The sequence below is a fragment of the Sturnira hondurensis genome, unplaced genomic scaffold, assembly GCF_014824575.4.
Source record: "Sturnira hondurensis isolate 20B ecotype Veracruz unplaced genomic scaffold, ASM1482457v3 Scaffold0019006, whole genome shotgun sequence".
NCBI classification, from domain to species: Eukaryota; Metazoa; Chordata; class Mammalia; order Chiroptera; family Phyllostomidae; genus Sturnira; species Sturnira hondurensis.
In genome coordinates this window covers 1638072-1662811 of record NW_028091637.1, presented here as the reverse complement: position 1 = coordinate 1662811, position 24740 = coordinate 1638072, and the positions used below count along the sequence as shown (strand labels likewise).

At 39.6% G+C, this 24740-nt stretch overlaps 1 protein-coding gene across 1 annotated transcript in view; it reads left to right on the top strand.

The window, feature by feature from the left end:
- Positions 1-24740, top strand: part of ZNF385D (zinc finger protein 385D) — a 276420-nt gene that overhangs the window by 150660 nt on the left and 101020 nt on the right. The window contains exon 3 of the mRNA XM_037070755.1: positions 13966-14076. Coding sequence (XP_036926650.1) covers positions 13966-14076 — 111 coding nt within the window. The remainder of the gene's footprint in view (positions 1-13965; positions 14077-24740) is intronic.

Below are 24740 nucleotides of genomic sequence, written 5' to 3'. Positions count from 1 at the left end.
TGTGGTCCTGCCTGGGGTTTGCCAATTCCCAAGAACCCCAGATTCAGATCTAGTTCTTAAATTGAGTTCAGAAGTTTATTGAACTGCTGCACATGTTTGAAGGTCAGTTGATATATAGGAAGAACAGTGGGTATTAATAAACCTGGATTTAAATCTTGGAGCTGCCCGATAAGAAATAGGTTGCCATGGCAAATCACCAATCCTGGCTATGCCTCGGATTCCATTTCTGTGAAACAAGGGTAATATCCCATCTTTTTCAGGATTGTTTGCCTGAAATTAGTAGTGGAAAAGAACACATTGGTCTCCTAGAAACATCCTATGAAAACATTTTAATCCCAGGAAGTTGATTTTAATACCAAGTTTTAACCAGTAGTTCTCAGGCATTCCCTTGGAACCTTTTATTTATCTACTTTGTCTTTTTATCACATTGACTGGGGCGGCACTGGTTAACAACATGATACAGACTTCAGGTGCAGAATTCTGCAACACATCATCCGTACACTGTATCCCCCCACCAGGACCCGGTCCACCATTTATCCCCCTACACTGCTCTCCACCTTCCTCCACCCTCCCCACCCCCAACAGTCACCATACTGTGGAACATGTCTACGAGCTGTCTCTTTCTCTTTCTCTTTCTTTCTTTTTTCTGCTCAATCCCTCCATCCCCCTTTCCACACCCTCATTCCCCAACAGCTGTCAGCTTGCTCTCTATCCATGAGTCTGTCTCTATTTCCCATGGAACATTTTAAACATTGAACGCAGTTGCCTTGTGTTGGGGCTCTGGCCCTGTACCTTTAACAAGCTCCGTGGACAATTCCCAGTGTATAGTCTGGGTTGAGAAGGATTGCCTTCAGTATGTGGCAAGCATATTAAGAGGCAGATTGTTATTTTGTACTTTAAAACATGCAGTTCATTTGGCGTATTTACATCAAGGCCCCAAAACACAATCAGCTTCAGATGACAATGCAATTTAATGAGAATGCAATTTTTCTACAAAGTTGAACAAAGTGGTTTCAATCAAGAATTAAATCTTGGGTGATACTTTTCTCCTTAAAATGATTGACAGTTGGCAAGAGAAGCTGCTTGTACATCTAATTACTTCAACAATAAACCTTCCTGGAGCATTTTCTGCTCAGACACTTGGTTTTCTTAGACAAATAAAGCTTGTGGCACCTTCTGCAATTTGGGGAGGGGACAATTATGAGCAAAGTATTTGAGCGATGGATATTTATTATAACTTGTTGTGGGCATGCTTAGGGTGTTTGGGGACTGGGAGGAGGAGCATTCAGCCTTACCTACTGAAAGACTAGAGGGGGTCCTCTTGGAAAAATAGTATTTCAAAGGATAGACAGGAATGACGCATGTAATATATAAGTAGCAAATATTGGAAAATTAAAGAGCCTTACAAAAGATCAAGAGACAGTAAACCACAGTGGATTATGCAAAGAATTGCCAGTGGATCTGTATTACAGAAGCAAAATATCAGAGGCAAGGAGAAATGGAAATGAATCCAGAGATGTGGGCTGGGCAAGTTCATGGAAGGCAGTGAGTGTTGGCCAACACCAAATGCTCCCTGTGTCTTGAATTCCACATTACCAGCTAAGAGAAAGGGGTATAAGGGCCACCCAATAAGGGGCAAATATGTGTGTGAATTAGGGATTGAATCCTTCAGTGCAAGGAGAAGTAGAATATTTTAAGAAGTTATTAGGTCTAGCCCAAAACAGAGATTGAATTAAGCCCATTTCCAAGCAGTGAGAGATTTTATGTGGGGAACTGGTAGATAAACACTGCAACATACTTTGGTACATCAGTGATACATAGGCATGTGTACACACACATGCATACAAGTGCACAAACATGTATGTTTGTTTGCCAGCCATACCAGCCAGGGCTCTATTTGCATTTTTAAACAAAGCATAAAAAGCAAAGATATCCTTATGTGCCTAATTCCATATACATGTGTTATCTTAGAATTTTTATGCTAGAAGAGATCATATGGATTTATATACAGAGATGGGATTTGTATAAAAAGAGCCATTCCACTGATCATACTTTCTCAAATGCATTAAGTCGTGGTTTGAACAAAGAAATAGGCAAACTATGTAGCCTCAGATTTGCCTTTTCTTTTCCAATTTAACCAAATAATTAAAATTAGAATATTCATTCTCAAAGCTCATAACCAATATGCCATTGTTTAATTTTTCTGTAGAGTTTATAACTTTGAGTTTGTGACATTCCAAAAATACCTCATCTAAATTATTTGCAGGCTCACTAGTAATGGCCTGCGCTACTTCTTTCTATTCCATTACCCTCATCTCCTGTACATTTTAACTCTGTGAACTGCTTCCTTCTTTCTGGACCTTTGGGGATCACAAAACTGATCCCCTAAAGACGATCATGTTAAGGAGAAGGCAGGCAGGGAGTGGGCTCAGTGATTCGTTGATTGTTCAAACTGTCCCTTTTACTTTTTAACCACTAAGACAAGAAAACTTGTTTTAATTTGTATTTTTTTCCTCAAACCAATAAATCTTGGAATTAGTGCCTGAGTAAAATTTCACAGTGGTTTCTAGATTTTTACATTGTCTATTCCATTTATTGTGGCTTGAATTGTGTCTCCCCCAAGAGCCTGTGGTAGTTCTAACCTCATACATCAGAAAGAGACCTTATTTGGAAATAGGCTCTTTACAGAGATTATGAAGTTAAAATGAGTTCAGGAGAGTGGTCCATAATCCAATATAAGTGGTGTCCTGATAAAAAGTGGGTATTGGACACAGACCAACATACATAGGAAGAATGCAACATAAAGATAGAAGATTAGATGATGTGTATCCTTAAATCAGTGATTGCTAAAGATTGCTGGTAAAACATCAGAAGCTAGGAGTATGCAGAAATAGTTCTCTTTACAGGAGTCAGAGCACTGGGTTGCCAGCACCTTGATTTCAAACTTCTCACCTCCTAAACTGCGAGAGAATGATTTTTTGTTGTTTTACGTCACTAAGTTTACAATACGTTTTTTACAGCAGCCTTAGGAAACTGATTCAACATTAATGTATTAAAAAGGAAATATTAAGCCCAGACTGGTATGGCTCAGTGGATTGAGTGCCAGCTTGCAAACCAAGAGGTTGCTGGTTCAATTCCCAGTCAGGGTACATGCCAGGGTTGCTGGCCAGGTCCCAGTTGGGAGTGTGAGAGAGGCAACCAATCGATGTATTTCTTGCACATTGATGTTTCTCTCCCACACTGATGTTTCTCTCCCTCTCTTTCTACCTCCCCTCTCTAAAAATAAATAAATAAAAATCTAAAGAAAATAAAATAAAAATAAAAAGGAAATATTAAAAAGCCAATTAAAATAGTACTTTTATATTTTGTTTTAATCAGTCAACCCATCTAAAATAGCACCATGATTTCGAAAAAAGAAAGGAGTTTAACAAGAGAAAATACATGAAACTTAATTTTTGCCTTGACTGGTGTGGCTCAGTGGATTGAGCATTGGACTGAAAACCAAAAGGTCACTGGTTCAATTCCCAGTTAGGGCACATACCTGGGTTGCAGGCCAGGTCCGCTGTGGGGGGCACATGAGAGGCAACCACACATTAAGGTTTTTCTCCCTCTCTCTCTGTCACTTCCTCTCCAAAAATAAATAAATAAAATCTTTTTTAAAAAATGATTTATTTTTGGCTAGAAAAAATATTGTTGCAGAAAAAGGAAGTCCATCAATAGAACGAAGTCATCTTCTATCCTTTATTCCCCCACTGACACTTTTATTTTCCTCTGACGGTATGGGTTTTTTATTTATAAAATAATGCATTTCAATAACATTTAAATGTGTATTGAGTGCTCACTGGATCAGGGAAAAGAATGAGAACCATTGGGGTTATGAACACAGGTGAAACATAGGCCCTACCCACTGAAAACACCACAAATAGATGATGTATAACAGTGTGCCCACAGTTAAGTTTCCATGACTGAGAAACCACGTTGGTAACAATTCTGTACATCCACTTAAAAATCTCAGAGTGAAGGCATCTCTCAGCGTTCCGTGTGTGACAGGGCCACAATACATCGGTCAAATGCAATTTGCTTGAGCACATAAATCATTCTAAGAAAAATAATGCCTTACGATCCCCTCAAGCTTATCCATCTTTTACTTCGAACTTCCCGTGTTTCACTTGATTATTCAACTCGGAGGACATTAGGCGCAGCATTATTTGAGTCATGGCAGAAGGCTACCAACAATGAAATGTCTGTTACACATGGACATGTCCTGCCCACTTGGATGGCATCCAAATGGCTCTCCTCATTTCAGTTCAAGCATTGGTTTTCTGAATAAAACCAACTTCTCCCTAACGGATCAGGGACCAGTATATCCATGAGTCTTTATCTGGGAAGGTGCCTGGTGGGGAAATGGTCTGCCATGGGCACCATACAGTGCAAAGAGAGCCTGTCAACAATTTGCTGTTGCTTAGATGACAACAGATAATACAAAATTTAGAAAATTCCGCTTGGTGGCTTGCAGTTGTAGATTTCACTCCTAGCAGCTATATCCTTTATCCCACATTGTCATTTCCCACTTGTCTTTGCTTCTAATTAGCTCTCTTCATCCCACATGCCTAAGGTTTCCGTGGGAAGGCAGGTTTTCCCATTTCTGTTGTGAATACAATTGCAATACTGTTATGTTTTGATTTTGGTCTTTGATTTACTTAGCAGCTCACCAGACATGTGTTAAGCCTTTGATACATGTGTCCCACTCTGCTAATTGCTGGGTAGAGAGAACAGTGGGACCCAGGCCTGCCTTGACTTTACTCTGTGTTGGGAGATAAAAAGGTCAAGAGATGTCTTCAGATGGTGTGATGGAGTGGTATGAAGGGTGAATGGGAGCAAACCCGGCCCGTTTGAATGGGGTCTGCTACAAATCTGGAAAAAGAGATGAGTCCTGAATGGAGTCCTAAAGCAGTGGCTAGGTATTAGCCAGGGGACAATGAACCAGAAAGCACGGCAGAAAGAGTGTTCACCGCAGAGGAAGTGGAGTGGACAACAGACTTAAGCTAAAAGAGAGTTTGGTGCATTGCAAAACTGGTTGCCCCCTTCATGTATTTACGTGACTTATATGTGTTCTATTTCTTATTTGGCTTAACTTTGCGGATTTGGGCTTGACCTGATGAGAGAGATTGAGGAAAATAAATCTACCTCTAGTCACATACATTTATTTACTGAGTGAACTCATGCACATCCTTTGCTATTTGTGTACCTGCATTCAGCAGCTCTCCCCAGCCACACACGCAGACACTTACCCCACTCAGCGCTGTGTTGAACTTAGGGATTGGTGTTCCTGCTAAACCCCCTACCCATCCAGATCCCATAGAAAGGAAAATAAAAACATTATCCCTCAAATGGATTTTATTCATGTATTTTCTATCGAATGATTTGCACGTGAACGTTTACTTTTAGATTTATAAACAGTATGGTATTATAACAAAACCCATATTCACCGAGAATTTTACAACGGCTACTGTGTTGTCATTTTGGTTTCCATTTTTATATTTTAAATAAAGTGAAACCTGATGGATGGAGCACTAATCCTCCTCAGCCACAGTTGCAGTCCTACCCTTACGTTCCAAAAGACAATTCCTGTGAGTTTGGTATGTGCTCTTCCATTCTGGCTTGCATACTTTTATATACAAATGTGTGCACCTCAAACAATATATAGTTTTTATGTGTGCTTATTGTAAATTTTTTGCTATGGAATATTTCGAACATGTAGAAGAATAGAACGGTATAGTGAAAACTCACATAGCCATCCTCCAGCTTCAGCATTTCAGGACCAGTCCTGCCTTGGACGGGAAGGGGCTAAAGACTGAGTTCAGGCATGTGGCCAGTTATTCAACGAATCTTGCCTGTATAATGAAACCACAATAAAAATTCTGGATGGCAAGGCCTGGTCGAACTTCTTGGTTGGGAGGGTGCCGGGATGGTGATGCATCCTGGTGGAGTGTCCTGATTCCATGGAGAGGACATAGAAGCTTCACGTTCTAGATTCTCGGAGACCTCGCCCCATGGGTCTTTCCACTTGGCTGATTCTGATTTATAGCCTTTATAATAAAACTATACTCATACGTGTAGTGCCTTCTTATATTTGGTTATTCATTTTAGCAAGTTATTGAGCCCTCTGGGGTTGTGGTAACCCTCAAATTGGTAGTTTGTCAGAAGTGCGGGTAACTTGGGGACTCTGAACTTGCAGCTAGATTCTGGGGTGAGGACAGCCCTGTTGGGGACTGTGATCTTGGTGGATCTTACAGTCCACCTTCAGTGTACTGTAATCCACCGAGACTGCACTAACTCCAGGTAGTTAGTGACAGAATTGCACTGCGGTATAACAACCATTTTGAAAACTCACTGGCAGTATCTATTAAAGCTTAACCTGTGCATCTCCTACTTAGAAATTTAATTCCTTGTTATACACCTCAGAGAGGTGACTGCCGTATCTAACAAATGTGCAGTCACACATATTTGTGGGAACTTTATTCAGAATAGATTCACACTGAAACCTCCGTCAACTACAGAGATGGCACACGGTTGTGGCGTAGTCACACAACAGAACAACGGACAGCGCTGAAAAGGGACAAAATGCTCACAATGCTGGATGAGAGAAGCCATACACCCAATAATACATACTGTACAATTACATGTACATCACAATTACATTTACAAAAGTGTACAGAAATAATCTGAATGGAGAACCTCCTAATGGTAGTGATCACCGGAGGGTATTTACTGGGCAAGAACAGAACCAGGAAACCTCTAGGTTATGGAACATGTTCTGTATCTTTATTGGGATGATGATAAGAGTATGTACACATTAAAAAACCAACTGATATACTTAAGGTGCATACACATTTTTGTATGTTACATACCCATTTTGAATGCTATACATTCATTTAAAAAAACTGAAGAAAAGGACACCTGGTCAAGATGGAGGCACAGGTAAAACACAGCTCACTTCCTTGTACAACTGCATCAAAGTTACAAGTAAGTTATAGAACAGTCACTCAGAACTAGTAAAAAATTGAGTTGCATGGATCTGACAAGTACGGAACTAGAGAAACCACACCCATGCAGGCTGGTAGGAGGGGTGGAAATGCAGAGTGGGTGGTGGATAAAAGTTTCAGAGGGATATCTCAGGAGTGAGGAGTTCCAGCTCCACACCAGGCTCCTCAGCCCAGGATTCCAGTGCCAGGACGATAAATCCCCATAACTTCTGGCTACAAAACCCAGCAGGGATTGAGTCAGTGAATGAAACTTCTGGAGTCCCAAGCAGTTCCCTTTAAAGAACCCACACATAGACTTATCTAGCTAGACTCACTCCCTCTGAGCTCCAGCACTGGGGAAGCAGCTTGAAAGGCACCATTGGTATACATGGAGAAACTGAAGTGGCTGGCACCAAGACAAGAGCTGGGGGACAGCTTTCTCCTGAATAGAAAGGCTAGCAGAGCCACATAGCTAGCAGGTGTATGCTATATCTGAGACTCCATCCACCTGTCTAACACTGTTTGCCCCACCCTGGAGATCCCATGAGGCTCCGTCCTACCCAATTTACAGTTGTTAACTGTGGCTTTTCCATATGAAGGGCTGGTTTGGGCTCATGCTTCCTAACTTCCTAAATCCTTTCAAATAAGCAACAACTGACTTCAGTGAGCCTCCAGCCCCCTGACCTCTTGCTAGGTGGCCCCAGGCAGGACACTAGCAGCATCCAGCCTAGAATCTTAGCTTGGCTTTGTTTGGGAATCTCCAAGGCCAGCACAAGTAGCAGCCATTTCCAATTGCTCTATTGTTTAGGCAGGGTGGCCCTGGGCAAAACACAGGAGGGGGCTGACTTTGGCCTGCACCACCCAGGAAAACCCAGGCCCTATGCACCCAGTGGACATTAGAGCATCACCACCCGGCAGGGCCCCGCACAGCTGATCCTCCATGGAGGGCAGAGGTGGGTGATCAGTGGGCACAGCTAATCCTTGTAACTAATTGGCCTGGGTAAATCTCTCCATTGACCTGCCAACAGCAACCAAGGCTCAACCACAAGAGGAGGGGCTACTCAGGCCACACACAGGGTACACCTCAAGAACCCAGATTGGGCAATAGGGGAGGCTGTGTCATTGGACGCTGAGGGACATCTACTACATTAGGGCACGCTACCAAGACAGGGAGTCATAGCAGCTCTACCTAACACATAGAAACAAACACAGGGAGGCTGCCAAAATGAGAAGAAACATGACTCAAATGAAAGAACAGATAAAAACTCCAGAAAAAGAACTAAGTGAATGGAGATAAGCAATCTATCAGATGCAGAGTTCAAAACAGTGGTTATTAAGATGTTCAGGGAATTTAGTTAGGACCTCAAAAACATAAAAATGACCCAGTCAAAAACAAAGGATACATTAATTGAAATAAAGAACAATTTACAGGGAAACAACAGTAGAGTGGGTGAAGCTGAGAATCAAATCAATGACTTGGAACATAAGGAAGCAAAAAACAACTAATTAGAACAACAAGAAAAAATAGACTGCCCCCCCCCAAAAAAAAGTGAGGATAGTATAAGCAGCCTTTGAGATAACTTCAAGAGGTCCAACATTTGCATCATAAGGATGCCAGAAGCAGAAGAGAAAGAGCAAAAGATTGGAACTCTATTTGAAAACAATAATGAAAGAAAACTTCTCTAATTTGGTGAAAGAAATAGAGATGCAAGTTCAGGAAAAACAGAGAGTCCCAATCAAGATGAATGCAATGAGGCCCACACTGAGACACATCATAATTAAAATGCCAAATGTTTAAGCTAAAGAGAGCCTCTTAAAAGCAGCAAGAGAAAGGCAGAGAGTCACCTACAAAGGAGTTCCCTTAAGACTGTCAGCTGATTTCTCAAAGGAAACTTTGCAGGTTAGGAGAGACTGGCAAGAAATACATCAATATTTTACTAATTCATAGTTGATGTAATAATTGTACCTGGTTCTCTATTGAATGTCACTTAATACAACAAGTCACAGATATTAAGGACAATGGCTATCACAAGGCTTGTTACTTTTATGATTTTCAGCAAGGGGCCATGACAGCTCCTCAGGAAGTTGCTAGCATGGGAATAACACGGTAAACATAGAAACACACGGCAAGTGCCCTTCAGTGTAACCTGTAGAGTTAACGTCACTTGCCGTTGTTCCTTCGAAATGCCATCTGGAAGAGACAACCTTTTTATTTTGCGACTTCTAAACTTCCTGGCATTTAAGTGCTTATTCTTCACATCTAAAACTGAAAGCCACAAGAGTAAATAGGGACAGAAAGAGACGAGGTCTCTTAGAGCCAGAAATGTGGACTCAGGTGTAAGTCCCGCTTCTCTCTGAAAATACAACAGACGTTCTAGAGAAGGGAGCCGGAGCCATGGCTGCTCTACCTGAGGCTGCACCTCGCACACTTAGTCACAGATCAATTTAGCAGAATGCCCAGAGGGCCAGGAGGGGGGAGCAGGGCCTGAGAGAAATGCACGATCCTTGGACCCTAAATGGAAAAAAAAAAATACTTGTTTCCCTTTAAATAAGACCGGAGGCTGAGTTTGAAATTGAATTTTTCTCTAGTTTGGGTAAGCGTATTAATAGGTACAGAATCATTCTTTAATTTTGTTTGTTTGGGGAGATTGGATATTTAGAAAAAATTAACTTTCAAAATACCCCACTTTAGAAATTAGATAAATATGGCTTAAAACACTGCGTTTATCTTACCATTTCTTTCAGTTTTCAATTCAGGGCCATGTGGGGAAAATGAAGTGTGCGAAAGATTTTTGGATCTGAATTTTATGTATCACAGCTTTAGTTTAGTGTCTTTACTTTTGTGCTGAAGGGTTTACATTTTATTCGTATTTTTATAATCTTTTTATTTTTCAGTTTACTGTTTTCTAAACTGCATGCATTGAACCAGGGATGCTAAATTTAAACACCAACAAAACAACCAAAGCTTTAGTTATATTATGTTAGAAATAATTTCATTAAAACATTTCTATTGTGTAGAATCCCAGAGAATTGAATATTTTTGTGCACTCTGAATGCTACAATTATTATACCTACGTTTCCTACAACTTACTTGACCCAGGAAACCCCCCTTTTTTCTTGCCCATGTATATTGGCATCTCTGGAGCCTGATTTGGTAGAGGAACTCCTAGTGATAATGTGCAATGCACAGTAAACTATGAGTGTTTTGAAAGATCAGACCTATTTGTTCATGGGGGGAGAACAACATATATAAGTCATCTTTTTTAACAAAATGTTTGATCAAAATGGTAAATAATGGTATGTTTAAACAAAATGACCAGTGGCTGTGTGTGTGTTTGCCCCAAGCTGATAGTAGATGCTACTTTTAATAAAGTTACATACCATGTAGATTCATTTAATTAACTATTTAACAACAGAATTGGTTTTTATATTTTGCTCTTCATAATTTCTTGTTGTACATGGTTTTACATATATCTATAGACATATATATTAAGAGAGTTGAATGTGACTTATGTTCATTAATGAAGACATTAAACTTATTTTGTTGTACTAGATTCCTAAAGGATAAAAGATGGATACTTGTGGTGTAACTATCGTTTGTGAAATTCATCTTTAAAATGTAATTTAGTTGGTTGCCTGTTTTAAGTATACTGGGAAATAAAATTGTCTCTGGAGAAGAATATATGACTTTGCATTGTGATATTTGATTGTATAGTCACAGTGATCAGACCATCATTCAATTCAAATGAAAGAATTAAATCTAGAGAATATGTCACATTTGCTTGGCTTCTAGTTCCAACATACCTCCTACACAAATCTGGACGGAACGTGGTCACTGCCTGCCTAGTGTTCCTGGAAGATCAAAACAGTGTGCTGCTCACCAACTCGAGATAAAAACTCAGCATTGCTGTTCAGAGAGTGTATTTAACATAAAGGCGTAGTTCATTTTTATTTTGTGGTATTATGATAAGAGGACTTCAGGCTTCCTAAATGGCTTATAGGCATAACTCACCTTATCCCCTGATAGAAATGGGCCCCATTTATGCACAGAACAGATTCGATATGCCATGATAAGACAACTACCTCTAAGTCCATGACCTCTTTCTGCTTTGAGTTTTCTTTGGCCATTGGCAAAAGGGAACTTATCCCCCGGTGTTCTCTGTGATTGTTGTCATACAAGCATTGGGATGGTATGTTTAAAGTCATGTAAGAATAATCCCAGAAAGTAGAATGAAGGCTATTGAAGTGGCCAGATTGACACATTGGTGTGGTGGTTGGCTTTCTCAAGCTCTGTGCGCTGCCCATTTGGGGTCTGAGGAAATAGGAGTAGTATGGGGTTGACAAAGTTTGGAAGCTTAACTCGGATGAGGAACTTGGAGAAGGGTGTGTGTGTGTGTGTGTGTGAGAGAGAGAGAGAGAGAGAGAGTCCTGTACCATTCCTTATGCCCTTCCAAACTACTTTCTGATAGTAAGTTCAACCTAAAGAAAAAAGACTGTAATTCGAAGTTAATTTTAATGTTTTTTTAATTGTTCAAGTAATTTTAATATTTTTATTAAATCAGTGAACTGAATTTAAGAAAGAGCTTTAGAGGTGTATGGAGACTTGAAAAGATTGTAGAATTCACTAGAAACAATTCCTATGTTCATCAGCTGACAAATGGATAAGGGTATTTTGGCATTTCCATGTAGAAGAATACCACCCAGCAGTAAAAAAGAATAAGCTACTGATACATGCAACCACATGGCTGATTCTTAAAAGCATTATTTTTCATGAAAGATGACATATGAAAGACCACATATTGTATGATTCCCTTTATATGAACTTCGAGAAAAGTCAAGAATACGGTGACAGAAAGCAGAGCAGTGGATTCACAGACTTGGGGTGGGAGGAAGGAACTGACCACAGAGGGGCAGAAGGGAACTTTTTCCAGGAATTCAAATGTTCTGTATGATAATTAGTATCACTGTATGTATTGGTCAGACCTCAACCAATTCTACAGTTAACGTTGGTGACTTTTATTGTATGTAAATTACACCTAAATAAATCTAGTTAAAAGCAGAACACATTAGAATTCACTAGTAAAGGAGGAAGGAATACTAGAATTTGTTAATATCTAGGAAAATCACATTGCTGAGATTTATCCAGAATCTGGGTGAGAATTAACACCACATAAATAAAATTTAAAGTGATGGTAATAAAATTGTTACATCAATAATTTTTTTCTTTACCATTAACTGTTAAACATATAAACCACGATGCTTAGTGCATAGGAGGGCACTTAATAAATGTTGAGTGCTATTATTTTTATAATTGTTGTTCTGTAGAACAGTGCATTAAGAGTACTTAGAAAACTTAATAGAAGTTGTGAATATGGACAGGAACTTCCTGCTGCCTACTGGTGAGGAGGTGAGGAGAGCCTATGAGTTAACCCGTTCCGATGACTTGAAATACACAAATGGTGGTGGGATTTATCCATGACTTGTTTAGGGCAATTAACAAGCTACAGTATATCAATGAAGGTGACTTTTAGATATTTCACAGACACATCCTTAGCTTTGGTATGTGTCTGCCAAATCGTATCTGAACTATTTGAACCCTCTGTAAGCACTCTCAGTAAGAACTTTGTATGACACGAGTTTGGAGTTCCAAAGTCCACAGGCCTTCACCAGAAGCCATGACTATATGTATAATATTTAAATCATTGTGAATTTTTGAGGCCATGTGAGAAATGGGCAGGGTGACAACAAGGACTAGAGGAGTGTGAGGCTCATGTTGACTTTGCTCTCACATGCACTGCAATAGAGAAAACATGCTGTATTTTTCTATGTATAATGTGCATCTTGTGCACATTATACATGAGATTATTATGCCCATTATTATACCCATGGTATGCAGTCATTATACCCATGTATAATGTGCATGCTTATTCGTCCCTCAAAAAATTGGGCAAAAAAGTGCACATTATACATGGCAGAATACAGTAATAGCCAACATTTATTGGCCCTTTAATGTGCCCAGCACCAACTGTGCCAAATAAATTTCATGAATTATCACTTTTAACCCTCATCACAGCCTTAAAAGAAGCAGATAAGCAAAGAGGTTGTACACATACTAAGAAGTGATCAAAGTTTTTACCTGCCTCAAACAGTTGAGAAACACTGATGTGGATTGTAGGACAAAGTGCTGTGAGGAGACATTACATTTCATTAGATCCTGGTTATTGACATATTTTTGGTGCCTCTTGTCCTGGGAAAATGGGATGAACAAAGATAACTAATTTATGGCCCAAACTCTCTGAACTTCAAATAATGAATCCATAGGACACCAGTGTGGATTAGAGGATTATGAAATTGCTGTTGACTGCATCGATAGCTGCATATTGCTGTTGACTGCATCGATAGCTCCAATCCCACCACCGTTTGTGTATTTCAAGTTTGAATTCTTAGAGAGCAGGAGTTGCATGCTATCTTCTTAAGGTAGGAAAGCTACCAAACATAGTATAAGGTTTATGTTGGATAATGGTCCATAATTTATTTTCAGAGCTGACCCTCTAACCAAGTCTATTTTGAAAAGCATCCGGGGCAATGGTGTAGCTGCACTTGTGTGTACAATTGCTGGGCTTTATAATAACTCGAGTTTTGATAAACCTTTAATTATATTTTCGGATTATCAAACTGAGAAAATTGTTGATTCTAAATGAGAAAAGCAGTATGCAGACTCTAATGGGTACATTTATTATTTCCTCATAATAGTGCGCTTCAGGCTTATTGTTTTCTATTTTTTGACAAAGTAGGCATGCCATTTCTTAGAATAAAAATGTTTTTATAATGTGAGCAGTAGATTGAAGCTGTACAGATTGACTCTTTAATGACATAGGCAACATTCCAATGGAACTGACAAGCTTTATTTCTATTTGTTGTATTTTTTTTCTCATTACAGATGGACCCGATTCAGAAAGCTGTAATAAATCATACATTCGGGGTTCCTCTTCCTCATCGGAGAAAGCAAATCATATCATGCAACATTTGCCAGTTGAGATTTAATTCTGATGTAAGTTTATCATTTAGTGTGTGCTAAAAAATGTGCTATGCTGTTCTAATCTTGCAGAAGCAGTTTCTTTAAACATGTTTCTCCAATAATGGAGCATGTCAGAATTCAGAGATAATATTTTAACTCCTCTGTGCTCTAATTTTGGAGTTTATTATGTTTGGTCATTTACTATGAAAAAATATCACATACATAATCTTGTATACTTGCTGTTTAATGGTATCGTTTTAGTTCCTTGAGAATACTGAATTTAGGTTATATGCTTTCCCTTTGGGGAATAGTCAAATATAGGACCGTTAGGTTTTCTGAAATAAGATAGGTTCCAAATTATATTTCAAGGTCAAGATTTTGGCTTTGTAAATTCTTTTTGCCTGTCTTAGTGGTGCCCAATTCCAGATCAGCCCTGTGTCCTTAATTATATTTGTGCCAGAGCTCTTACTGTGCTAGAAATAATAACATTTTAACAGGGGTTCTTAAGCCCTCAAAGCACTCAAGCCTTTAACGAATAAAACCAAAGTGGAAAACATTACAGAAGACAGACAATTGTGAACCTGACCAATGCTTTGCAAATTATTCACCAAGAGTTATTCAAGTCTTTCATACCTTTCCTAAGGATCAGGGAAGACTATTATTGGTTTATCACAGAGAATCTAATTTTGGCTTTTGGCCAATGAAAAATACTGCTCCCCACAACCTGCTTTGGTGTGGAGTTGGTCCTGAGAAATACAGAACAGAGAGAGAATGCTGGTTTGGAAGAAATAGAAATTGAATACCTTGTTGATACAGTAGGCAAAAAAAGGCCCCGTCCTCTCAAAATGCCTCCTCCAAGGTGCCATGACCTTGGCCTCAGTTGAGATGGGTTGTGGAGATGACCAAAGAGATCTGGATTCTGGAGAATGTTAGGCTTTCCAGTATTTAATCGCTATGTGGAAGTAGGACCCTTAGGTGTCCCCTGGTGAAGATAGCATATAAGATGATCAGGCAGAGGAAATAGATGGGTGTAAATAAAGTGTTTTTTTCTTCTGTGAGGCCATTTTATGTTGTATAAGATTGCTGCTACCCTATGAATTCACACCCACTAATAGAGTATAATCATTGGGTAATTTAATAACATCCCTTCTATCTGTTGGCTTCAAAAAGAGAAGAAATTACCTGCACCGCATCTGAAATGTATTTGTTGCTATAAAAAAATACACTAAACATGGCATTTTATTTGGATAAATTTTTTGTTTTTTGTTTTTTTTTTGCTTTCTTGTTTGTTTTTAATACAAACACCATTAAAATTTCATGAAATTGTAAAATTTATGAAATTTACCATAGTTTAATGTATTAACTGATATTTTCAAATGATCAATAGTACACAGTAATCCCTTCCAGCTATTGTAAAAAAAAACAAAGAAAGAGGAGCCTGACATGTCAATAAGAGTTTTGAACTCAATACAATGGACCCTTGAACGGCATGGGTTTGAATCACATGGGTTCACTTAAACATGGATTTTTTTCAATAACTGCATGAGGTACTATAGGTGGATTTTCCCTTCCTTATGATTCTCCTAATAAGATTTTTGTGTAGCTGACCTTATTATAAGAAACCAATATATAAGCATACAACATAGAAAATACACATTAATTGACTCTGTGTGTCATCATGAGGCTTCCAGTCAGCAGTGGGCTCTGAGTAGCCCACTGTTGGGAAGGAATCAAGGTTATACACAAATTTCAGCTGTTCAGGGCATTGGGGCCCCTAACCCCATGTTGTTCAAAGTCAATTATTGCTACAAATTTGATCAAACACTCAGTGGACAATCGTATAGTTGTCTTACTGTTTCTTATTCTGTAGATAGAAATCAAAGTCATGTTTAAGGACTTTAGAAATACTGTCAGGTATCTTTTAGGAAATACATATATATTTATGTACATTATTATTTATATTAAAATAAACAACCTAACATAATATAAAGAAAATTTATATACTTTTTCTAAAGTATAATTGTATTTTATTTCCTTGGTAAGAGAGATTAGCAATTTATTTTGCAAATGAAGTTGTAAGGCAGTATAAGAATCAATATGTATTTATTAGGAACAATTGCTTCTCATTCTCACAACTTTGTTTTCAGGTTGGTCTGGCATGTGGTGAAAGGAAAACAGGGTATTTGGGGAATTTAGATTGTAATCAGTGTGGGTCATAATTAAACAATTGCAAGTATGACCAGTTCACTGTGATTCCTGTGCTAATCTTCTCTTGCTGATGTAAGAAGTTCCTATAAACCTAGTGGTTTAAAAGAACACATATATTATTTTACGGTTCTGGGGGTGGGAAGCCGGAAGTGGTCTCACTGGATTATGTTTCTCCTGCAGACTGGAGGGGAGAATTCAGCTCCCGGCTTTTCTACTCTAGTTCCTAAGAGCCGACCTCTCCCTTGGCCTATGACTGACTTCCTTCCATCCTCAGAGGCATCTGGTTGATCGAATCTTTTCTCTGCTACTGACTCTCAATCTTCTTTTCCATGACTATGGACCTTGTAATCAGTGTGGACTCACCTGTATAATCCAGGATACTTTGTCTATTCTAAACCCATCTGATTAGAAACCAAATTCCATCTGCTAACTTAATCCCCATTTGTCATGCAGTGTAACATATTCCTTGTTGCCAGGGATTAGGATTTAAGGATCCTTGTCCTGCCTACCACAGATACTCATTTGGATGTCTGATAGAGGTCTGAATTGGGTGTCCTGACCACCTGCATTTATCAGATAATTACTCAGTCCTGTTTCATGGGTCTGTATAAACTGAACACAAGGGAATTCACTGCCCTCCCCCCTTTTTTTTATCTTGAACTTGAATATAAATTCACTCTACAGTGCTAATTTTTAATATTGAAGTGTTTTTAAAAAATAGAAAGGACCCCAAAATTGAGTTTATAAATGACATTGCAACATTTTAACTATGATTTACAAGCAAAATGCAATTACTGCGGAACTGAAATATAGGAGTAGAAATTCCATTAGAGACTTTAAAAATATCTCTGTAGTATTATTATGCCAATAAGGGGAATTAGTGTGCTGAAAATATTAGTTTTGTTTACTTATTGTCCGGTCATATCCATAAATCTTAATTTTATATAATATTTAAAACTGAATACTGAGATCAATTGAATTTATTATTGAGTTTCACATATAAGAAAATAATCTCTAAATAAAGAGAAAATACAGATATATATCATATTAGATCTTTTATCCCAAGGCAAGACTTTATAATCTCAATACAACTGCCTTTTTGCTTTTTCCTAGTAAATCTGGAATTTATCTTCCTCTTTTTATTCTTAAACGTAGAAACCTTTTGGAAAAGTACACTGCAATTCACTCATATGCTTGGTTGAATCTTCCATCACATAGGAAAGTAGTTTTTGCCTTATGAACCTTTTTACATTTCAAAGCTTCTTCTCTTTCCAGTGAAAGTAATAGTTTGTAGTTCTTTTCATCTCTGCATCATGAAAGTTCAATTTCCTTTTCCTCTAAGCTTTTCTGGCCCTTTACATTATAAACTCTGTATTTGGTATCATGTCATACCTGTTTCCTGGGTAGTTCATTTTTGGCCCTGTAGATACCTTTTTAATGCTACATTGTATTTTATGTACTTTAAATCAGATCGCCTTCTCCTGGTGTAGGCTGCTCTTTGGGCGAGGGGCGGGGGGGGGCGGAGAAAAACTGTTCTTAAGACTTATATGAAACACACATGGAGTTATGCAAAAAGCTTCTAATTAAAGACTGAAAGGCTATAATTTGCCCAATTATTTTTATCAGCATTCTAAAATAAGCATAAATTACAGTTGGCCTGGGCAAGTTATTAAGTGTACCTTTGAAAGACAACTTAGAGCAAGGCCAGCATGGATGTAAGATTATTAAGTGATGTAGAGAATGATTGCTCAATGACTGTTTATAGAATGGAAAATAAGATCTCAGGCCCCCAACTAAGGAATTACAACATTGTAGTATCTATGCCTCACTATGGTTAATCTCCTAACAATAGCATTTCGTAATATGTTAGACATAGAAGGAAAATTCTGCTGATACCATGTGTGGACACTGAGGGGCCAAGAGTCCGTCAGTGTCCACAAGTGCGATACTTATACAAGGTACCTGGCCAGTAGCTGCCCTCACAGGGTCAATGGGCACCTCTTGGATGTTGCTGCCTCATCTGGTCCAGGTGGGCAGGCAGGTCCATCCCAAAGTGCCAGCGGACTTTACGACAATAACATGGATGGAAATCTGTGTCTTTCCTGCCCGGTCAGGCTGTCTCAGAGAGAGGGCCTGGGGCCTCCTTCTCCCGTGGAGCTACTGGGATCCAGTCAGAGCTGCTGTGAATTAAACTGCGTGTTGTCTAGCTCTATCACCTCTTCCTTGGACTTACAGGTTCCACAACCGTAAGTTCATTCAACATTCAAAAACATCAGGAATAGTCAGGATGGTTATTCACTGAAGTGTTTATCTAGAAATAAAAGCACTGTCAGACTATATAGGAAACGTTGAAATAGAATGTCACAGTCTCTGGAATTTGTCACTGGAGACTCATGTAACTAAGTACAGCAAGTTAAAGTATCGTACCCAAAGCCAATGTTGCTTCTGTTTGCGAATCCACTTACAGCAAAAGAAGTGAGTTCACATGCTGGTGCCCCAAGATTCTCTCTTGTCTCACCATGTTTCCATAACCCAGAGTAGCTGATCTTCTCGATGGTAGAATGAATGGCTGATTGAAGGAGAAGGCATGGCACCAGGTGGAGATACCACCTGGTGACAGTGGAGTTCTCACCTATAGGGTGTAGTGTGTGCTCTGAGCCAGTGGCTGTGTGGCCAGAATTCATGGGTCCGGGCACCTAGGGATGGAAGTGAGGCATCTCTGGCTGCTACACCCAATGACCCCNGTACCCAAAGCCAATGTTGCTTCTGTTCGTGAATCCACGTACAGCAAAAGAAGTGAGTTCACGTGCTGGTGCCCCAAGATTCTCTCTTTTCTCACCATGTTTCCATAACCCAGAGTAGCTAATCTTCTGGATGGTAGAATGAATGGCTGATTGAAGGAGAAGGCATAGCACCAGGTGGAGATACCACCTGGTGACAGTGGAGTTCTCACCTATAGGGTGTAGTGTGTGCTCTGAGCCAGTGGCTGTGTGGCCAGAATTCATGGGTCCGGGCACCTAGGGATGGAAGTGAGGCATCTCTGGCTGCTACACCCAATGACCCCTCTGCCAATGTTCACTTCCCTTCTCTGCAACACTGAGCCAAATCCCCCTCAGCTTCAAGTGGCAAGAATGACTTCAGTCATCTGCAACTGAAGCCCTACTGGTTTGCTTACTGAACCAGTCTATCTCTGGGAGGTGCCTACGCATCAGCTGCTGCTTCTTCTTCTTTTTTTTTTTTTTTGTACACAAACTCTCCAATGAATCTTAAGTTTGCAGAGTTTGAAATTCACTGATAAATATTTTTTTGTAGTAACTATGAGGTAGGTTACCTTGGTGAAGGGCTTCAAAGGACACTTCCCCTAGACAGTGAGGAAGCTAGTTACCCCCGTCCTGTCCCACAGAAGAGAACACCTCTCTAGAGACAAGAATTTGATTATGAGCCCTGGCTGGTGTAGCTCAGCTGATTGAGCGTGGGCCTGCGAACCAGAGGATCGCAGTTCAATTCCCAGTCAGGGCACATGCTTGGGTTGCAGGCCAGTTCCTGGCAGGGGGCACACGATACATTGTGTGTCCCCAGCAGAGGCAACCATACATTGATATTTCTCTCCTTCTCTCCTTCCCTTCCCCTCTAAAGATAAATAAATAAAATCTAAAAGAAAAAAAAAGAATTTGATTATGGAACGTGGCGGGGATCGGGAACTGGATCAAATGAATCATGGCAGATGGCCCTAGAGGGGGATTACCTGGATTCAAATTCTGCCTCACTAGCTATGTGGCTTTGGGCAAGTTACTTTAACTCACCGTGCCTGGGTTTACTATTTGCAACAGGGGGAGAATAATAATAGAGTCTACCTTATATTCTTGTTTTGAGCATTAAATGGGTTAACACACGTAAAGGGCTTAGTAGGGCTCTCTGGCATATACTATATTAGGCACACACCGTGTGTAGGCTGTTTAAAACACTTTACCATTCATACCATGAAAAATTATCTTATACACACACACACACAGTCTCACTGGAATTCTTTTAAAATAACTCTCATTAGGCAACTAAGGTCCAGAGAGGTTGAGTGATTTCCCCAAGGTCACACAGCAAGTAACTAACAAAAGCACATCTGTAATTGGGGACTAAGGACTAATTGTTCCTGTATTCTGAGTGCAAGGACTAGGTCACACCTGACCTTAAGAAATTCACACACAGCTCTGCACCCTGTGGGCCTTGAGGAGGGAGCGACTCATCTGTCCATCTCCCATGGTTCTAGAAATGGTTTGTGCTAGAACAGTGTGATTGCATTAACATTTCGCCCCTCAGTGTATTTCCAATGTTCTCTCTCGAAATTGCTCTAAAACTCCAGGTCCCCATGGAAACCTCAGGAAAGATCACCAATTTTACTCTAAGTGAAGGTCTGCTATGACTGCTCCCTTGATAACAAATGGGAATTAAATGCCTGGCTCCAACAGACTTCTGCTGTAGCCCCTGGGTAGAGCCACTTTCTGCTCGACCGAGAGGGCGAGAGGGACAGTTCAATCTGCAGTGCCAGGCTGTGGTCAGCTGCGGGGAAAGGAGGAAGAAGGTCACCGAGCTCCACCTGTCACCATCAGACTCAAGGCAAGGCACTTTCCGTATATGTTTACGACGGGAGGCTGGAGTGAGGTGCCCACTGAGAGTGTGAGAGTGACACTAATTAAATCAACTCGGGATTAAAAAGTAAAATGAAATAAAATAAAATGGCTAGCTATTCTTTACAGCCATGTTGTGAGGACTATGAGACATAACATGCAGGCAATTGCATTATAAATTGTATAGTAAGTGCAATGGGAAGATCATTTTTATTTTATGAGATAATCAATGCTGTTGCCATTATTTTTTTCCTGAGTGTTAAATTACTTCGTAAGAAGTACAAATATTTGAAAAATCTTTTGTATCTTTTAGTTTTTGAAGGAATCTATTTCATTTAAAGTGCCTACATTCCAGGCGTTTTTGTGTTGATTTGAGGTTCTCATTCCTGGTAAACCTTAATCTTTTACCTTTGAAAAGCTGAGGGGCAACTTTTCCCTGGCAAACCTGCGTTTATTAAAAACTCTCAACCTCTTTAAGTGTCTTGCTGCTGCTGCTAAGTCTCAAAGGCTCTGAGAGACCCAGTTACAAATTAAACTTTCAGGCAGCTTTGAAACACGGCTTTCATAAGAGAATGTCCCCTGTTCATCTGAAGGGCTCACAGAACTATTTGAGCTTTGGCCTCTGCACCAGGGCCATCCCATGGGGGGCTTTTCTTCTTCAAAAGCAGCTCTATGAGAGGTCCATTCAGCTTCTATAAGAGAGGAAACACACCTAGAACCAGATGAGGTTCAGTGGGGCCATCAGGTCACCTTTGTGTGAGGAACTAGCTCGGGAGTACGTGACGATGACTGTATGTTGTCACTGATTTTGAAACCAATGGTGAGGCCTTCTCTGTGGAAGGGCTTACACTCTAAGTGCACAGTTGGATGCTGTTTCACCCCTCAGCTTCACTCGCCTTTACTTCTGAAACGGAGCCCACATCTCTGTCGGAATCCTCAGGCAACAAAACCGAACAGAAAGACCAATGGAGAAATACTGGGTCTGGCTATGAGTTATTTTAGGAGAAAATGAGCCAGTCGGGAGCACAGGGATCTGTTTAAGCACTGTACTTCCTTTGACAGTCTTTTTAAAATAAAACTTCAGCACTGGGACATGTTAGGACTCTCTGAGTCATCCATGTAGCAGAGTTTCTCATCTGTGGATGAACTGCAGAGAAGGGACAGGGGAAAGAGAAGTCTTTATAAAAGAGTCCTTATTTCTCTGGGCTTCTTATCTCTGTAAGCAAAGAAAAATAAAATAATAAAATTCACTTTTCTATAGAATTTCCTAGACATGGAGAATTTGACCTTGAATTCCTAGAAAGAGAAAATTGATTTTTAGATATGACAAGTAGATGTGTACATACCCTCCAGTAATCAAAGAGATATTTATTTTTCTCTGCAGCACTGTGAGCACCTCAGAGAATTGTTGTACAATGTATTAGGATTGGAGATGTCTAGGAAACCATAGTCTGTCCATTTATAGACTATACAGATGAAAAAATGAAAGGCCAGAATATTTAGTTGACTTTTTTCAAGGCCCTTGAGCTGTTGAAAAAGCTGAATGTATCATCTCAAATGACATACCCTAAGGAAAATTTATTTTGAAACTTGCATTGTTCTCACCTGACAGTTTTCAGCTAAGACAATTGATCACTTAAGCCCTACACACAATACAGAAGTTAATCAAGGTTAATAGCACTTATACATTCATAGCTAGATTGCTGGTAGTACAGATAGCTAAAATAAACATATTTCAAAACTGAGAACCACTAAAAGGGCAATAATAATTGCAGTAAGCATTCAAGGGGACAACAGAAAACCTGTTGAGTCTATTTCATCCAATGCCACCTATTGGTAGCAAGGAATTTGTGGGGAGGGTTAAGCATGGGCAAAGCGTGAAAGGAAAGAATGTGTTGGGTGGGTACAGTTTGTTGAAGCAAGAGATATGGGTGCAATGAACTGAACTAAGCATTGCCCACATGTCCCCAAAAGATGAGGCAACAAACCTATTAATGTTGGGGAAGCTCTGCTTCCAAGGGTCTTAGATATCACTTAGTAATCATGAGTGATTAAATGAATGAAGTGCTCAAAACCAGAAACCTTTTTCACTGTGATGAGAAAATGAATGTAGGAACAAGAATCTCTGAGATGGTCTAAGTTTCAGCTTCAGCAAGGCCATTTAGAGTAATTGCCACATTTTAATACAAATGGAATTGTAGGTTGCCTTTTCCCCAGTGACTGCTTCCTCTGCAATGCAGTGTATGTCCTAAGCAACTGGTTCCTGGAAACCTAAAAAAAGAAAATTCACGTGACTCAAAAGGGAAATGAAAAAGTGGGCTTAGATTTGAGTGCAGCCGAGAAACCAAATCTTATAATTTTGAAAGTTTGCCATGTAGTCACCTCTAAATTAATTATTTTTAAAAAATCAGTGTAGTCAAAAACCCCAATTTTAATTTTATGATTATACCCTGAAGATTTCGGAGCACATCAGCAATGGTATCATTGTCTGATTAATGAGGTCTTTATTGGCCATGGAATAAAACCCTTGATGTAATCCAGTTGTCTGGAAATGCTTGTAAAACATACCAAATACAAATGCCATCAGTTGTTTTGTGTGTTTTTTTCACATCCATATACATTTCTCAAGGTATGACTAGGCACTAAAAATATTCATAGAAACTTAGATTAATAATCAATAACTGAAAGTGTGAAAAAAGGTGTTCATCTTTTCATTCATCGTAGTCACAATCACACCCCCCTTGTCCTTTTGTTCTGTTTCATTATAGTTTATTTCAACAGTGAATAAATCATCAGTTTCACCACAGTGCTAGTAGTTAGGACAAAATAGACTGATTTGTTCCTGGGAAGAGGAGCAAGAAAACTTGAGAAAAAGGGCATTTATATTAGTGGCTGTTATTGGGTCATTTTGGCTTTCATAGCCCTTTGTCTCCTGCCTTTCTTAATGGTTGCTAGTTGATATTATATCTCTGCTGAGTCCTCTTCTCTATATTAATTAACTAGAGTAATTGTGATGGAATACATTTGCCTTTGTCAAGTGTCCACCTGGCCAGAGATCTCTGTACAGATGAAGCGAACCTATCCATCCGTTTTACCTTGTTCAGACTCAAAGTTTCTTACAGTGCCTTGATTAGGAGTGGCTGTTGGGCTTCTTGATGAGCTGAAGGAGAATGAAGTTGTAGTTTGCATGCTGCAAATCACATACTACATACACCTTATATTGCTGGGATTTCTTTGAGGACATTAGAACCAGAACTTGAAAAAATGGGTGCATTCCTTCATATTCTGTGATTCTCTGCCCAGTCAAGCTACCGTGTTGGAGCACTGCACTTACTCCCGAGATTCTGGCCCCGATTCCCCTTTTCCAGGCTGGCCAAACCTCATGTAAATGCAGAATACTGCCTCTGGGATCTGTTGTCTCGGTCCGAATCTGTGTTTTGATGTAAATTGAATCTGATCGTGGTAAAGGTTACCGTCCTTCCGGGAACTCGTTCCTGGTGAGGAGGGAGGGGGCTGAGAAGGGCATATGGAGACATGATATGCTATGAAAGTGTAATTTTCTGTGTCCATGTATGATTTTCGGTAGTGCTTTGAGAAGCAGAGTGATCTCTGCATGTAATTGAGCATTATGTGGTTTACCTTTTATTGGGCCTAAATGAGCTTTTAAAATTCCTTACATCAGACGGAGCTGACACTCCAGTAAACCCGATAAGAATACATTTGATGTATGGCAGATTTGACGGATAGCAAATGTATTCTTACCAGGTTTATTGGAGTATCAGGTCCATCTGTACAACCATAAACCTTCTCTTAGATTTCTTATAAATAAGGTTTCAGGAGGTAGTTTCTGAACAGGTTTCATCCATT